This window comes from Arachis ipaensis, chromosome B3, assembly GCF_059453495.1.
Source record: "Arachis ipaensis isolate K30076 ecotype BB chromosome B3, ASM5945349v1, whole genome shotgun sequence".
Classification (NCBI taxonomy): domain Eukaryota; kingdom Viridiplantae; phylum Streptophyta; class Magnoliopsida; order Fabales; family Fabaceae; genus Arachis; species Arachis ipaensis.
The window spans coordinates 11,991,417-12,009,028 of NC_142438.1; the positions used below are offsets into that span (position 1 = coordinate 11,991,417).

Genomic DNA, 17,612 nt, shown 5'->3' on the forward strand with positions numbered 1-17,612 from the left:
GCTAGACTAAAAAGATTGGCCTGAAGGCTAAAAATGTTGATAAAAAATAATAAATTCTGTTGGTCCTTGAGTTTTTCTCTAATATAATCACAACATTATTAGTTACACAGTTGAATTATGTTGCTGGTTTTGGTTTTAGGTAAATAAACCAATTTTCAAATCGTTGTTACACAATTGAATCTCTCAGCCATGCTTTTTATTATTTTTGTTGTATTCATATCCTTGCTTGAGGTAAAATAGGTTAGATTCAGTAGTTTGTAGGTGTCTTCAACCAATCTTATGGAGTCTACATGGCATAAATAGTCAGTTTGTGTGGGATTGAACTTGAAGCTTAGCCATATCTATCTATCAAGTATCATGATCATTTTATTTAGTTCTTGGTTATCACTTTTCGGCCAAGATTTCTTATGACCTTTTTTGCAGCACTTTTAATCTATTGTTTATGAATTGTTGAAAATTGCTGGGAATTTGATATTTAACTAAGATGATGTGAACAATTTTATGAATTGTTAAAAAATTGCTGCAGAAACTTGGTGACCAAAGAATTTGTTGTAGTGATAAGATGATTCCCAAATAATTTGTGGCCTTTGGTTGCTCTAAGACAAGTGCATATTTAGCTACCTTCTGAAGCATTGTGTATGAGACTAAAAGATATGGAAATGAAGGATGGGCATGAGCTCATAATCAGAGAGGGTAATTCCTATTTTTATGGAATTCAGAACCAGAGATTGTTGTGTTTGAACCACTTTTCTTTCACTTTCATTTTCTTTTCTTTTTTATTTTGGGCCAGAATCAATAACATATGTATTATGAATTCTTGATACATTTATTAATGCATTATGCATCCCAGGAACTCATTATTTACCTGCGTGTTGCTATGGAATGGTTCTTTTCAATGTTCACTTGAAAATTCATCCTTAATTTTGCTCGTTTATTTATACATATAAATAGATATACTATAATAGTAGTGTACTATTATTTCAACCCCCCCCCCCCCCCCCCAAAAAAAAAAAAAAAAAGTAGTGTATAAAATATAATGCGAAAAGTAAAGTAAGTGCGATGATCCTACTCGCACATTTGCTTCAATTTGTTCTTGTTATGATGTTAATTTAAATAAATCAATCTTACAATCTATCTATCTATCTATTTTTATTATATACAAATTAATACTAAATTATTATGAAATAAACTTATGCCATATAGTTACTTTCCATTGTGTCATATCAGCTATTTTAAATAAGTTGCAATTATGAAAAAAAAATATTTCTTATTATTGGTCCCTATCATCTATTTTAAATGTGCCAATTATCCAGAAAAACAACACTCTGATATTTAAATGTAGAAGGTGCAATAATGCAGCTTAACGTTTTGCATAGTTGACGCAGAGTCAATGAGGATTGAGGAGAAGACAAAGGTATAATAAAGCTGTCTGGAATAATTTTATCAACTGCATTATTGCATTCCACTTTAATTTCCATCACCTTTTTTCTCCTTAATTCAACCTTAACTTGACAAAGATTTTAAGAAAAGATTTTATTAGATCGCTCCTCACTTTTGAGTCTTTCCCAAACATCAGTTTCCTACATCAATCATCATCAGTTCAGTTTCTAAACACAAATCAATCCGTTCCTTACTTACATACACACCCCCTCCAATGGCAGATAGTGTGATTTCCTTTGTCCTGGACAACTTCTCCCAATTGCTAGCACGTGAAGCCAATCTGCTATGTGGCGTGGATGACAGGGTTAGATCCCTTCAAAGTGACCTCAGCATCATAAACGTGTTCCTCAAAACATCTGAAGGGAAAACCAAGAAAGAAATTGACAAAGAAGTTTTTCGTCAGATTAGAGATGTTGCGCACCAAGCTGAGGATGTCATCGACACCTTTGTGGTAAACGTGGCTATGCACAGACGTCGAACCATGCTGGGGAAGATGCTCCGTGGTTTTGAACATGGAAAGTTGCTCCGTGATGTGGCTGTGAAAATAGACAGCATAAAAGCCACTGTCAATGACATAAGAGACAACAAGATCAAGCTCGGCGATGTCTTTCAACAAGAAGGTGAATCATCATCAGCAAGAGAGGAGGAGGAGAGGGTGCTGTTGCTGCACAAGAGAAGAAGAAATGTGGAGGAGCATGATGTGGTTGGTTTTGTTCGTGAATCCAAGGCAGTCATTCAGCTGCTTAAGGAAGAGAGTTCCCAAAGCAACGTTGTGTCCATCATCGGTATGGGTGGCTTGGGCAAAACCACCCTTGCTCGAAAGGTCTATAACAGCGATCAGGTAAAGTCATATTTCAAATGTCGTGCATGGGTTTATGTTTCAAATGACTGCAATGTCAAGAAGCTTTTGCTTGGCCTCATCATGTGTTTGATGCCTAACGCTGAGAACGAGCATAGGAGGAAAATGAAGGGAAAGAAACAAAAGGGAAGAAAGAAACCAGGTGACCTCTCTAACTTGAATGTTGACGAACTAAAGCTCATGATGCGGAATTTCTTGACTATGACAAGGTATCTGGTAGTCCTTGATGACCTCTGGAATACTCAAGACTGGGATGAGGTAAAAGATGCTTTTCCAAACGACAACAATGGTAGCAAAATACTAATTACTAGCCGTTTGAAAGAGGTGGCATCCCATACGAGTCCATGTCCTCCTTATTACCTTCAATTCCTTGGTGATGATGAAAGCTGGGAACTCTTTTCTAGGAAAGTGTTTCGAGGAGATGAGTGTCCTTCTGATATAGAGCATCTTGGAAAACTGATGGTCAAAAGTTGTGGCGGTTTGCCACTCTCCATTGTTGTTTTGGCAGGGTTACTTGCAAACAAGGGGAAGTCATACAAGGAATGGTCCAAAGTTGTGGGACATGTCAACTGGTATCTTACTCAAGATGAGACCCAAGTCAAGGACATTGTACTCAAACTCAGCTACCACAACTTGCCTTCAAGACTAAAGCCCTGCTTTCTGTATTTCGGGATCTACCCTGAAGATTTTGAGATCTCTGTAAGGCCATTGCTACAAAAATGGGTTGCTGAGGGATTTATTCAACAAACTGGGACCAGAGATGCAGAGGATGTTGCTGAAGATTACTTGTATGAGCTCATTGATCGTAGCTTGGTTCAAGCATCACAAGTGAATGTTAATGGAGATGTGAAAGCATGTCGCATCCATGATCTTCTTCGTGATCTTTGCATAACTGAGAGCAAAGAGAACAAGCTTTTTGAGGTTTGCACAAATAGTAACATTTTGGAGACATCAAAACCACGCAGGCTTTCAATCCAATGCGGCATGCATGGCTACGTTTCTTCAAGCAACAATGACCATTCATGTGTCCGCTCTTTGTTTTGCCTTGACCCAAAAGGGTATGATGTTACCCCCAAGGAATTGAAATGGGTTTTCAAATTCTTCAAACTGGTTCGGGTATTAGATCTTGGGGAAAACTATTGCAGCAAAGTCCCTTCCAACTTGGGCTTATTTATCCATTTAAGGTATTTAAGAATAAGAAGTGGTGAAGTCATTCTAGATTCTATATGCACACTAGGAAATTTACAAACTTTGGACATATACGGGCCGGCGCTGCCTCCAATATATCTCCCTAGGAGAGTATGGAACCTCAAACAACTTAGGCATTTAAAGAGTAATGGAACCATCATCCTACGAGGCCACCATGGTTCAAAAGCAGGTGATCAAGTCATGTGGAATCTTCAAACCATTCATTCCATTAAATTCAATAGTGAGATTGCACGCATGATAGAGAAAGGAAGGTTTCCGAAGCTACGAAAGTTGGGTTTGCACATCTGGGTCGAGAAAAATAATGTGCATGAGTTGTTATCAACCCTACGGCGATTAACTCATCTGAACAAGTTGACACTTGTCTTTAGAAAGAAGAATTATGGACGGCGACCAGGGCCTACAAAGTACGAGCACATGGAATGGCACATCGGGCTCAAAGCAATTGAATTGTTACAAAGCCTGCAGCACTTGTCCAATCTGAGCACTTTAAAAGTTGATGGAGCTTTGGACCTTGCAACGTGTGATATTGCGTTTCCTGCATGCATTACAAAATTAACCTTGAGACACATTAGCTTCATGAATGCTGGTGGGGTGAATGCCATTGGTAATCTTACTACACTCCGATGTTTGAAATTGCATGGAACACATGACTTTGATGATCCCTTTGAGATTAATTGCAGTGCAGGCAGTTTCTCACAGCTCCAGGTTTTTGAGATGGAGTGGCTGAATGTTCACAAATGGAAATTAGGCAATGGTGCAATGCCATGCCTTCAAACTTTGCTTATCAGAGACTGTGAAAGATTGGACGATCTCCCAGATGAACTGTGGTCTTTGACTTCCCTGAGACAAGTACAAGTTGTGGAACCCTCCCAAGCATTGTCTCGTGCGCTAGCAAATTTGGAAATGAAGGATGAATGTGAGCTCATAATAACATAGTGGTATCCAGAAGTAGTAGAGATGTTGAGTTTCCATCAAATTTGGCCTTAACACTTATCATTATAATTGGTATTTAAATGTTATTGTTACCATTAAAATCTTCTAAATGATTATGATATTTGTCCATTTAAATCATATTATGACTATTAACTTTTTTGTATGACCATATATGACAGAGTGTTCTAGTAATAGTTCTTGTATTACATGTTTCATTCTATAATATAATTTATGATTAGATAATTAATTTAAAAAATTATGACATCCAATACTATTCTCTATCTTATTACAAAATAGATGCAGTATTGATATATAAAAGTTTATAGTAAACTTAGTTTATATATTACTAGAATGAGATTTGCGCTATGCATAGGGAGATAAATTAATTATACTATATAGTATATTTTAATATTGTTTAGAGATTGATTAGATAATATATAAATTAATATTAAATTTAAATTATTTTATATTAAAAATATTTTATAAAATATTTATTTAGTAATTTGTATATAATTGTTATATATTTAATTATTTATTCCACTAAAATTTAATACGAATTAGATTATAATTTATTATTTCAGAAATTTAAATTTATTTATTTAAAAAACCATATTTTTTATTATATTTTTTTCTTTATTTGTTATTTTTATTGTTTGTAAATAATAAAAAAAAAGTTAAGAAAAATATATCAGAATAAAAAACACTAAAAATATGATATAAAATTATGAAATAAATTTATTATTATAATATATTTGAATGTACTTAATTAAGAGATGTTATGCCAAATTTAAACTTGTTTGGAAGAGTTTTCAGTAATTGGTATGAAATTAAAATATAAAATAAGAGTATTATGCAACATACTTTATAAATAGACCAAATAGTGAAGTAATACGAGTCTTATACAATATATAAGTAGACAAAAAATATAAAACTTAGATATTTATATTTTATAATTGAAATTTTTTATAGTTATGATTATTATGACACTTTTAATATATATATATATATTTATTGCATTCAATTAGTCATTTATATTTAAATAATAATAATAAGTAAGAGTGTTTTTTAGTTTTAGTCTCCTATATTGCCATGTGTTTAAGAGTGCCTATGTAGGCATGTAGCCAGGGGCGAAGCTCGAACCTCTTTTAGGAGGGGGCTAACATGCAAAATACAATTAAATAGAGAATAAAAAATAAAATTAGGGAGAGGCCAAATTATAAATTTAGAGGATTTTATAAATAAAATTTATTTATTTGGGAGGGGCCATTGCCCCCTTCACATATACTAAGCTTCGCCCCTCCATGTAGCATCATTAGAAAAAAAGTAGATAGCTAAAACTTATTGGATAGAGAATTCATATAAACTTTTATAGATTATAAATAAATTAATGATGTTATGTATACACTAAAATCAGTTACTAATATAAAATACATGTTAAAATATAAATATATATATTGAAAATAAATTAAATCACATATATATTTATATACAAATATATTGATGCTTAATTTTAGTAGTTAATTTTAGTGTATAAATAATATTTTTATAAATAAATAGATTAGCTTCTTATAACATTACTTTATTCTTATTTTTTATATATTATAATAGAAGTGGAGCCTCGCATTTAATTTATAATTATTCAACTTTATATATACTTATAGGACGCAATTTAAAGAAATCAACCGAATGTAAAGAACAAAATTCAAATCCATGATCTAAAAAATTACGGGAAGTATTAGGTAAACAATGACCATTTTAAACAACATGAACAACTACCAATTAAATAAAAATATACTACACTCTAATTTAATACTATTAATTAAATTTAAGATTAATTTTTTTTCCAAAGATAACATTTCATTTAATGAAACTTAAGGATGGGTCCACGGTGAACTCCTTACAAAATTCATGATGGGCTTTCCCATAAAAAACCAATATGTTATTACTTAGACAAGAAAGAAAATGCTTAAGAAAAAGAAAAAGAGAAGAGCTTTATGAAGGATAACGTGGGCTTCCCCTGTACGTGGTAATAGAAAAAAAATATCTTTCTTCTAAACACCTCAACTTCCTTCTCTTTCCAGTGCTTGAAAGTCATTCTCCAATTTGGTAGCTGCTTCCAAATTTGCCGGTGACAAATTCTCTCACCCTCAAAAATTAGTTTATTTCTTGCTATCCACAATTGCTACAAAATGTGAGCTACAAATCGAATCTGCTTCTTTCTATTTCTGCTTTGTTCCAAGTCTTCTTTGAATTGAAGCCACCATTTCCATATTTCATCATCATCACTCATGTTGGTGGGTGTCACACTTGAATTTTGCCAGGTTGCCATCGCTTGTGGGCAGGTTAGCAAGCAATGTCGTAGTGATTCCTCCTCTTGGCCACATCTCAGACAAATTGGGGAGATCTCAGGTAACCTTTCAGAGATTCTTCTTGCAACCGGCAAACCATTGTGAAATAACCTCCATAAAAAAACTCTGATTTTTGGTGGACATTTCAGACCCCACAAGGAGGACCAGAGCTTCTTTGACTTGCATTGAGCCGGAAGTACCTTATACCCCGAAGCAACAGTATATAGGCCTCTCCTCTCCAATGACCAGGTAGGCTTGTCTTCTCCCTCTATAATTTCTGTTTGTAAGATGGCTTGGGCAATTTCTGGACTGAATTGTGTTATTATTGATTGGTGGTTCCATTCCTTGTGCTCTGTCATTAGTTGTTCAACCCATTCTACTGGTGGATAGTCGGTTGTTTGAATTATTGTAGCCAATGTCGGAAACTGTTTAATCCAAGAATCTGTCATTACCTTCACCGAGTTGCCCCTTCCTATCTTCCAGATAAGCCCTTTTTCTATGACTTTTCTCCCTTCCAGCATGCTTCTCCACCCCCAAGAGGGGTTGTTACCTAATTCGGCTCTTAGAAAATTTGAATACTTGAAATATTTACTTCTGTATACTCTGGAAATTAGCGAGTCAGGTCTAGTCAGCAGCCGCCAACCCTGTTTTCCGAGCATAGCCATATTAAAAGCCCTGAGGTCCTTAAAGTTTAAGCCTTCTTGGGACTTTTGTCTACAGATTACAGTCCATTTAATCCAATGCATCTTCTTTTCCGTTCCTCTCTGTCCCTACCAAAACTGCATTATCATCTTATGAAGTTCTTCCATTAAGATCTCTGGGAGCTTAAAACAACTCAAAGTATAAATAGGGATAGCAATTGCTACTACTTTAATTAGCACTTCTCTGCCACTGGCTGATAGCAAAGATCGTTTTCACTGCTGAAGCTTCTTGGACACTCTATCCTTAAGATAATTAAAGGTAGCCTTCTTCGATCTGTTAACCACGGAGGGAAGTCCTAAATATTTGTCCTGATTCCCTACATGAGGCACCTGTAATACATCCGCCAGCTGATTTCTTATGACCTCTGGTGTGTTATGGCTGAAAAACACTGATGATTTATCTAAATTAATGACTTGACCACTAATCTGGGAATAGGTATGTAGCACACTCAATAAGTGTTGGCAATCCTCAGCTGTAGCTCTGCTAAATAGGATTGAGTCATCCGCAAAAAATAGGTGACTAATAGTCGGACATCTGCGATTAAGTCTCAAGCCCACAATTTCTTGCCTCTGTTCTCCTCTGTGGAGCAGATGGGAGAGCCCCTCTGCGCAAAAAAGAAATAGATAGGGGGAGAGAGGATCGCCTTGCCGCAATCCTCTACTTGGTTTGAAAAAACCATATGGTTGTCCTTCCACAATAACAGAATAAGAGACTGTCATCACGCACTCTTTTAACCAGTCCACCCACTTTTTGTAAAAACCCATCTTCTCCATCATAGCCCAGACAAAACTCCATTCCACTCTGTCATATGCCTTACTCATATCTAATTTGAGAGCCATCTCCTTTTCTCTAAACCGCTTAGTTTTTAGGAAGTGCATGAATTCATGAGCAATTAGAACATTATCACTAATAAGTCGGCCTTTAATAAAAGCACTCTGATTGTTGCTAATGATTTTATCCATGACATTCTGTAACCTATGCACTAGGATCTTAGAAATAATTTTATAGAAAATACTGCTCAAACTAATAGGCCGAATTTGCTTCATAGTATCAGCATTAGAGACCTTTGGAATCAAACAAATATTGGTGTGATTAAAAGCTCTCAATAAATGACCCCCCGAAAAGAAGCTAACCACTGCCGTATCACATCAGTCCTTATAACATCCTAAAAAAATTGATAAAATTTGGCAGTAAAACCGTTATCTCCAGGAGTAGAAAAGGGATTTATTGAAAAAACAGAATCTCTTACCTCCTTTTCTGTAACTGGTCTAGTGAGTCTTCTATTGATACTGGCTTCAATTTTTACTGGTACATCCTCTATTTCATCCGCAGGGTCCTTCGGATCAGAGGATTTGAATAAATCCTCAAAATAATTTTGGACAATGCCTGCTATTCCTTCTGGATCTGCTCTACTCTCCCCTTCATCATTTGTCAATCTAGATATACGATTCTTTCTATTCCGTGTTTGGAACTTGGAATGAAAGAACTTTGTGTTGTTGTCACCCCACTTAAGCCACTGAACCCTGGGTTTTTCCTTCCAGTACCTTTCCTCCATCATGTAGGCCTCCTCCAGTTCCTCTTCCAATTGACGTATAACCAGTCCATTCGCTCCTATACCCTTGCTTTTCTCCGCTTCCAGCTTACCCAATAATAGAGCAATATGGGTTTGTGAGTTTGAGGTCGTCGTCTTCTGCCAATTGACAATAGCATGCCTGCATTGTTTTAATTTCTGGAACAATTTATACATTGGGGACCCTTCACCTTCCACCGCCCATATTGCCTTTACTAAGTTGACCACTTCTTCCTTCTCGCACCATCGCTCTTGAAACATGAATCTCCTCTTGGTTTTAATTAGCGTTGCCACAGAATTTAGGAGCAAAGGACAATGGTCTGATCCGACTTCACTTAGATGCGATATTAAGGCCGTCGGATAGGAATTTCTCCACTCATTAGAGACCAATCCCCGATCCAGTCTCTCCTTGACCAGTGCACTACCGAATTGTCTATTAGACCAGGTGTACTTTGGCCCCTCATATCCAAGATCACATAGGTTTCCTCCATTAATAAAGTCTATGAAGTTCTGAACTGAAGTTGCTGGCTTAACTCTTCCACCTTCTTTCTCATGTTGTGCCACTATTGCGTTAAAATCTCCTATTACTAATTTGAGTTCACCACACAATTCCAACACCTCTAGTAGTTTGATAAACTGCTCACTTCTTAGCCTGTCATCTGTGCTCAAATACACTCCAATTACATCCCACACCTTCTGCAATTTAGGGTCTTCCCATTTGTAGTGAATGTAGAAGTCATCATGTTGGCAAATCTGCACATCGACCTCATCCTTGCAAGCTACCACCAAACCTCCGGCCTGTCCTCTTGGTTCAACACAGAATAGATTAGTGAATCCAGCTCCTCGAATAGTCCTTTCCACATTCAAGGTATTATTTTTAGTTTCACTCAAAAATAACACCTCGGGGGAATGGGTTTTACAAAACCCTTTCATGCTGTGAATTGTCAGGGGTTTCTCCAAACCCCGACAATTCCACATGATCATCTTCATGGAGTGGTGGGTGCCTCTTGTCGGGTGGCACTTTTTCCCATCTCCATAGGTTGTTCTTCTGATTGACAGAGCTTTTTATTTCCAGCTACTATTTTCCTCCCCTCCATATCCTCCGTGCTTCTTTTAGATCCGGCAAAGGAACTTTGTTTTTGATTTTTCCTCGCCATTTGTTTCAATTTCTGCCTCCCTCCAATTTCAACATTCTCCTTATTTCTTCTGCTAGTAAAACAAAATTGATTTTGCTGCTGTAATATCTGATTCTCCTGCATCTCTGTTGCATTTTCCAGCAGGAAGTTATCTGAGACATTCTCATTTACAACAATTTCCTTCAGCAGCTGCATTTTTACCCTTCCCCCTTGTATCTTCAGCTGGCTTTGGATCTCCTCATTCTCCTTACACTCCTTATTAGTCTCTTCCCTCATAGATAAATTTGATAGGCCTTTAAGCAGGTTAACTGGTGTAGGATTCTGATTTCGGGATACTCCTTCTGTCTCCTCCTTACTGTTATAGCAGTTGGTGTTTTGCTTCTCGATACCTATCCTCCTTCCGCTCTGTTCAGCTCGCAGCCATCCCCCCCCACAACTCTTCCTCCACTTCTCCGTTCACAGCGTCCTTCAATTGCTCATGACATCCGCGTACCTCATGTCCCACCTGTCCGCAATAATTGCAAAAATTACTGATTCGTTCATATCGTAATTTTAATTCAATAACTCTCTCATCCGGACCTGCTATCTTCAGAATTCTTCTTAGCGGCCTTGTTACATCTAAATTGATCTGGACTTTAACTATTCTATACTCCTCCTTCCCCTTTATAATAAAAATGTCCACATCCAAAACCTCTCCCAAGGCACCACCCACCTTTCGTCCTAATTCTTTGATTTTGCAGTATTCTGGCAAACCCCAAAGTTGGATCCATATTGAAACATATGCAAATTCTTTTTCCTCGATTGCTACTCCTTGCCTCCATCTCCTTAGGTTCAAGATATAGTTCTTAAATAACCAAGGTGCTCCTTTTTCAATTCTTAGCACATCCATTTCATTTGCAAAAAAGAATTGAAAGAGATTACCTCCATGACTTTGCACTTTGAAACCTGCTGGCTGTCCCCATATAGAAAACAGTGCTGATTCCATTGTTCCAACACTAAATGCTCGGTCTGCTAATATTCTCCCAACAAGACTTTGTGAGCATTTCTGTAGCCCTTCCGCAATGTCTTTGTCTTCAAAACCCACCACAACCTCCTCTTCCTCCAATCCCCGTGATCTTCCTTTCCTAGATGAACCTCCAAGGTCCGCCATTAATAGATAACTATTTGCAATCACTAGTCACTGGTCAAAGTATGAAAACTTCACTCGAGGGTTGACTTGTGTGAAAATAAGGATTACTCTACTAACCCTAGCAGAGCATAGTTTGAAAAGCCCTAATAGAGCCACTTATCTACAGCGATATTTTTAAGATTAATTTACTCTTTTAAATTTATTAATTCACATTGTTCATATATTGTTCAAAAATGTTGTTGGTTACTTATACTTTTACTTTTCCAAAAATTATAGTAGTAACTAATAGTAATATATACTTTCTGATTATGTGTTGTTTGTTGCAAGCATAAATAATCAGAAGGAGATGAGATGATGTTTTATGGCAGCATCTCTAACACCTTATACTTAGTCATCATCTTCTTCATTTTTGTGCCGTCCGGGCGATTCCTCAACTTCAACGTTTCAACCACTTGCCTTTTACTTAATCACTTATGTTAGCTATCTTGACAAGGAAGTAACTGAATCTGTTATTTTAATAGGATCAGTTTTTACATGATTAGATTGATTTTGTGTATAGTAGTCTCTATAACACTAAAATATAATACTTATCTATAACAAATTTAACACCATTTAAGAATTTATCCTAAAAAAACAGCCAAATAATTAGGACATTAACATTTTCCCTTAAAAAGTTTGGCACCAATTTATTAATATCTTTATTAAAATTTAGAATTTAGAATTTAAAATTTGAATCAAGTTTGATGTGTAAACTGACATGATGATAATATTAACATGACACATGATGACAAAAATACAAGAAATTCTAGCACAACCATTGAATTCACAGCTTCAATTGTTGTAAATAATAATGCAAGTGACATCGGAAGCCAAAAGCCAACTTCATTGTATCCTTTTGCATAATGAATTATTATGGCAACTTCCTTCCTTTTCTGAATTGGGACCAGTATTTTAGTAATTTCACCATATAATATTCTTATTTCCATAGGTGTGTTTGTGTTTGATAATGCATAAGTTGATGTGACTTGAGCCTCCAAGTCCAACTTACGTCTACTCATCTACTGAATGATAACAAACTTGCTGCATTGCTCTCAGGTAGGTCCTCAACTACAATAGAAATTCATACAAAATAGCATCCTATTTAGACTTCACACAATAATACACACCTTAGCGTTTTGCATAGTTGACTCGGAGTCAATGAGGAGAAGACAAAGAAACCAACTATTCATCTTTCCAAAAGATACAAAACAATTATCAACTGCACTTTTCTATTTCACATTAATTTTCGTCCACTTACAATCTTATCGTGATAAAGATTTTATAAATCGCTCCTCATTCTGTCAGGAACAATTAGAGCCGGATACACTCTTTAGCGGATTAAACACTATAAGTGTGAGTGAAAGCTCACCAAAATTGACGTAAAGTATCTGTTGAATCTAAAAAATAATAATTATATTTTTAGTGATGACAGGCACATTGCATATGATTAGATTAAAAGTCTAAAATTATTTAGTGTGTTTTATTGTATAGGCCCATAATAAAGTTTAATATATTAAATAAATTGGGCTGAACTTGGCCCAACATAGACAATTGAAAAAGGTTTTTGGACAAAAGAACTTATTGTTGAACTATGCCCAACATTGCAAAACGTCAAGTAAACTAGTTTAGAACTCATTCAATTTGAAATGAAAAAGTGCTTCACTTTTTTATTAAGCATCAAAGAGAAAAATAAAGAAAAAAAAATTGGAGACTAAGTCAAATCAATTAAAGAACGTTTAAAAAAAAAACTAATTTATTATTTTTATGCACACATAATAATTTGTTGAAACTACTTTTGGAGAACAAACACCATTCAAATAAGAAGAAAAAAAAAGAGAGGTTGCTTTTTCTTATTTATATCCAAGGATTAATAATGAAATTTGGGAGATAAAGTACAAAATTAAGGATATAGATTTGCCAAACACATTGAAATTTTCAGAACATTAACACTACTTTTGTTGTTGCCCATCTCTTTAGTGACTCTGCGCTCTTTAACTCTGATTTTCAACTCTGATTCTCTGCTTAAATTTTTTGGGAGAAGAAGAAGAACTTAAATGGTTTAATATTAAAAGTGTTGACTCATATTTTTAATTAAGTTTTGGAGACATTATTCCATACAAAAAGAGAGTAATCAGCTAAAGATTGAGACAAGGAGAGAGAATCCATAAATCTAAACCCCCCAAGCAACTTTACCACTAAGGTCTGAAGTTTTGAAAGCAATATATCTATATTAAAAGAAGCATTCTGTCAAGACGAAAGGCAACATTTGAGAGTTCTAAAATTGAATTATGCTTATAGCTTTCGAGTTGTTTCATTTTTTCTTCTTCATGTTTCTCTATTGAATATTCTGGTTCTTCAGTTATCTTTCTTTAATTTTATTCAATGAAAAAGATATGAGCAATGCTAGGGAACCAAAAGGGTATTAGCAAAAAACCAGCCAAAATATCTTTGGTGAATCCAAAATTTATACGAGTTAATATATATGGATGTTTCTTCTGTTAAGTATCAGAATGTTTCTTTTTCATACTAAATGGATGTTCTTTTATATATTTTTCGAATTTTTTTGTATTGCAAATGTGAATGTGTCTATTTCTTTAAAAATTTTATATTTTTTTTAAATTTTATAGATAGTTAATTATTTTTGCTAAAATACAATTGAATATTTCTTTTGTTAAGTATTATGATGTTTTTTTTCATATTAAATGAATGTTTTTTTTTTATATTTTTCGATAAAACCGTCCTCGAGTATTGCTTCCACGGCCTACCAAGGTACGTTTTCACAACACCAACGCGAGGGGCCAAATCGTCAGCGGGTCGAATCGTTGCGTTGTGTATGGAGATTCCGGTATTTTGGTTGGGATCGGTTCTGCCTTGTGCGGTAATTGAGTTGAATTGGCCGGTCATAGGGAGGCGAGGGAAGATGTTGCAATTTTGGAAGACTACGGCGGCGTTACCGAAAATAAAATCAACGGTGCCATAAATGTGGCAGTCGCTGTAGAATTGACGCATGGAATGGGCGTAGAGTGTGTCTTGGTAGCCCTTGAAGCTGCACATGTAGAAGGCTGATAAGTCGGCTCCGCTTCTAAGGGCAACTGCTTGGTGCTTGCTTGTCCTTGCTGTGTTTCGGAATGTTATGTTCACTGCTACAAAATAGAAGCGGAAGCCATCGGAGGAGTGGGTTGCGGTGGAGAGGCGGAAAGAGCTTGACGGTGAGAGAGAGAGGTCTGTGTGTGATTGTTAGAGGTGGATAGATTAATGTGAGAGAGAGGAGGAAGGTTTTTATAGGTTTCAATTAGGTTTAGTTAATGAATTTTAAATTTTTTAAATTTTAAATTTAAAAAATTTAAAATTAATTATTAATATAAATTAATATAGTTTTGTTTAGTTTTTGGCTGGTAACCTCTTGGTTCCAAATACTTTTCCAAAAGATATATATGTGAGGATTTAGAGAAAACTATTGAGAAAAAAAACAATGAAAGTTAGCTTGGAAAAAAAGTCAAAGATTATGTCAATCTCTTTTGTAATTTGTTTTTATTTTGTTTTTTGTACATGAGAGATATCTCTTGCTAAGTTGGGTGAGTACTTAGTGTTGGAAGTCTAGGAAGTGAATCTAGTTAAACCAAGCTTGATTAGAAAGTTTAATTTATCTCGAATAGGATTAGAAATGATCATAGGAAATTGGTGAATGTAAATCTTTTAAAAGATAGTAAAAATTCTACTATAATTATGATAAAAATTGAATATAGACTATATTACGTACATAAAGTGGTTGAACTAAGATATATAATTGTGTACTTTTTTCTTTTCTATTCTATTTCTAATTCGTTCGTTATGAGTCAAAAAAATTTTATCTCCTATATAATCACTTTTATAGACTTAACAGAATCTATTTTAAAATTAAAAATTAAAAGAACTTAAAAGTAACCATAGATTCAAACTCTTTAGGTCATTAAATACCTTCAGTATCTCTAGTAAGTAACTATAACAAATAAAACTGTGGATGCTGTAAAACTACATAAATAGACAGTAATCGTATAGGTGAATAATACTGAATAATACTTATACAATAGACAATAAAATATGTACTATATCAAAAACAAAAGTATAGTATACAGTGAACAGTAAATTATGTTATGACTATTAATTTTTTGTATGAAAAAAAAAATCTTAAAATAAAAATTAAATTGTTTCTGTATAATTTTAAAGTTACGGATTTAAGTCATAAAAACAACATTGATATAATTATTAAGTTAGACAGCGTACATTAACACAAAAATACTTATGCATTAAGTTGCCATTAACTTTTTGTATGATCATATATGATAATAGCAGTGTGTTGTAGTAATACTTTTAACTTTAATATTGCAAGTTACATTTTATAATATAATTTAATATATAATTTAAAAAATATGATATTTAATGTTATTCTCTATCTTACTAATTACTACAAAATAGATTTAGCATTGATATATAAAACCGTTTATAAAAAAACTTAAGAATTAAAATATTGTTAGTTTATTATAATATTATTTTATTCTTACTTTTATATATTATAATAAAAGTGATGCCTCGCATTTAATTTATATTTTTTCAACTTTATATATATTTATAGGGTACAATTTAAACAAATCAACAGAGTTTGAAGAACAAAGTTCAAAACCATGATCTAATATATTATAGAAGTAACTAGTAATTAAGTATATAACTAATTAAGATTATGTGTCGTTTGTTGCAAACATAAATAATTAGAAGGAGATGAGATCATGCTTTGATGATTGGTGGTGGTTGGTAGGATCATCTCCAACACCTCTTTTGCCAAAAATCATCTCATCAAGATCATGCATCATGTCATCATGGCTCAATCCAACCCTTGAATCACTTGGCTTCCTAATCAAGGCATCATCATCATCATCATCATCTTCAGTTGTGTTCCGGCCGGGTGATTCCTCTGCCTCGACCGGTTGGAGTGGAGTAAATGTAGGCAGAGCAGGAGGAGCTGTAGGCTTGTTGAATTCTTGATACTTGGTTAGAACCTTTTGAATCTCATCATTCAGATTCAATGCCTCAAAAAGAAGTGCTTCATTGTCCCCAGAAGTCTCAGCTATTCTTTGCACATCACATTGAGACCTTTGACACTGTTGTACTAATGACGTTGTCAGTTCATCCTGTACAAACAAGTTCTGTTAAATAACTGAATTTTTCAATTCAGATGGTTCACTAATGTGTAAAGGAAAAATCATGTGAACCTATATTTAACTAACGGTTTCTATTCAATTGGGATTATGCAATGAACTTTGTATTTATTTTATGAGAAATTCTCCACATACAAGTCTTTTCACATACAAGTCATACAAGTCATTTATTTCTTCTTCTTTCTCTTTTTCCATGTCTCCTCTTTTTCTTCTCCTTCTTCTTTTTTCGTGCCTCTTCTTCTTCTTCGTTTTTGAAGTGTTTCATCTTCATCGTCGTGTTTCTCCTCGTTCTTCTTGACCACACGTTTTTCATCTTCTTCCTCCTCATCTTCTGCACCTTCTTCTTCTTCTTGCTACACGTTCTTCTTCCTCTTCCACTTCTTCTTCTTCTTCTTTTTCTTTTCTTTCGTTTCTTGCCTTCTCTTTCTCCTTCTTCTTTTACGTGCTTTTCTCTCTGTTTTCTTTCTTCGTTATTCTCGATTTCCATTGTTTTTTGACATCAAACCCTGAAATCGTTTTTGAAGAAGAAGAAACAGCAGAAAATGAGGAGGAGAAAGAGAAAGAGTTCTGAATTATGCATAAGGTGTACTTCAACGAATTTTGGGTGTATTTCTTAAATCCTTTGGGTGTATTTTCGTAATCCTTTGGGTGTATTTCTGTAATCCTTTGGTGTATTTTTATAATCGTTTGGGTAAATTCCTGTGACCGTTTGAGTGTATTTCTGTAATTGTTTGGGTGTATTTCTGTAATCGTTTGGGTGTATTTCTGAAGTTCCATTATCTTCAAAACGATTTCAAAGCTTGATTTCAGAAATCATGAAAATAAAAAAAAAAACGAAGCAAGAATACCAGTGATAAACACAGATAAAACAACGAATGAAAGACAAAGAGAGAACGCATGAAGGAGATCAAATTTGACAAGAAACTCGTTTTCATAGAGGAAGAAGAAGAAGAGTAGGAGAAGAAAAAGGAGAAGAAGAAGGAAGAAGAGGAGAAGAAGAAGAAGAAGAAGAAGGAAGAAAAGGAGGAGAAGGAGGAACACGCCATGAAAATCGT

The 17,612-nt window shown here is 34.6% G+C and overlaps 3 protein-coding genes and 1 long non-coding RNA gene across 5 annotated transcripts; 2 read left to right on the top strand and 2 right to left on the bottom strand.

Annotated features, from left to right (window-relative positions):
- Positions 1-1,280: 1,280 nt before the first annotated feature.
- On the top strand, positions 1,281-4,631 carry LOC107629518 (putative disease resistance RPP13-like protein 3). 2 transcript variants are annotated; one of them, XM_088507019.1, is made up of 2 exons: positions 1,281-1,414; positions 1,662-4,631. In XM_088507019.1, the coding sequence occupies exon 2, from the start codon at positions 1,904-1,906 to the stop codon at positions 4,442-4,444; it is 2,541 nt and encodes an 846-aa protein (XP_088363145.1). In that variant the 5' UTR covers positions 1,281-1,414; positions 1,662-1,903; the 3' UTR covers positions 4,445-4,631. The 2 variants fall into 2 exon arrangements, with proteins under 2 accessions (XP_088363145.1, XP_020973811.2); XM_021118152.2 differs by lacking the exon at positions 1,281-1,414 and having other exon boundaries at positions 1,444-4,631.
- A 1,864-nt stretch (positions 4,632-6,495) lies between these two features.
- On the top strand, positions 6,496-7,055 carry LOC148569856 (uncharacterized). The gene is made up of 3 exons (XR_015907007.1): positions 6,496-6,632; positions 6,763-6,850; positions 6,939-7,055. It is a non-coding gene; the product is annotated as an uncharacterized LOC148569856 (long non-coding RNA).
- A 648-nt stretch (positions 7,056-7,703) lies between these two features.
- LOC148569857 (uncharacterized) lies at positions 7,704-10,039 on the bottom strand. Its single transcript, XM_088506678.1, has 3 exons — positions 8,741-10,039; positions 8,606-8,656; positions 7,704-7,916 (listed from the first exon to the last, which is right to left on the bottom strand). Exons 1-3 carry the CDS (start codon positions 10,037-10,039, stop codon positions 7,704-7,706), a joined length of 1,563 nt encoding a protein of 520 aa, XP_088362804.1.
- Positions 10,040-10,606: 567 nt separating this feature from the next.
- LOC148569858 (uncharacterized protein At4g02000-like) lies at positions 10,607-11,347 on the bottom strand. Its single transcript, XM_088506680.1, has one exon. The coding sequence runs from the start codon at positions 11,345-11,347 to the stop codon at positions 10,607-10,609; it is 741 nt and encodes a 246-aa protein (XP_088362806.1).
- Positions 11,348-17,612: the final 6,265 nt, after the last annotated feature.

Coding starts and splice junctions, on each gene's coding strand:
- LOC107629518 (XM_021118152.2), top strand. CDS start 1,655: ATGGCAGATAGTGTGATTTCCTTTGTCCTGGACAACTTCTCCCAATTG.
- LOC148569857 (XM_088506678.1), bottom strand. CDS start 10,039: ATGTGGAATTGTCGGGGTTTGGAGAAACCCCTGACAATTCACAGCATG. Junction 8,657..8,740: donor GACCAGTTACAGAAAAGGAG/GTAAGAGATTCT, acceptor CAATTTTTTTAG/GATGTTATAAGGACTGATGT. Junction 7,917..8,605: donor GGTTAGCTTCTTTTCGGGGG/GTCATTTATTGA, acceptor ACCTATTCCCAG/ATTAGTGGTCAAGTCATTAA.
- LOC148569858 (XM_088506680.1), bottom strand. CDS start 11,347: ATGGCGGACCTTGGAGGTTCATCTAGGAAAGGAAGATCACGGGGATTG.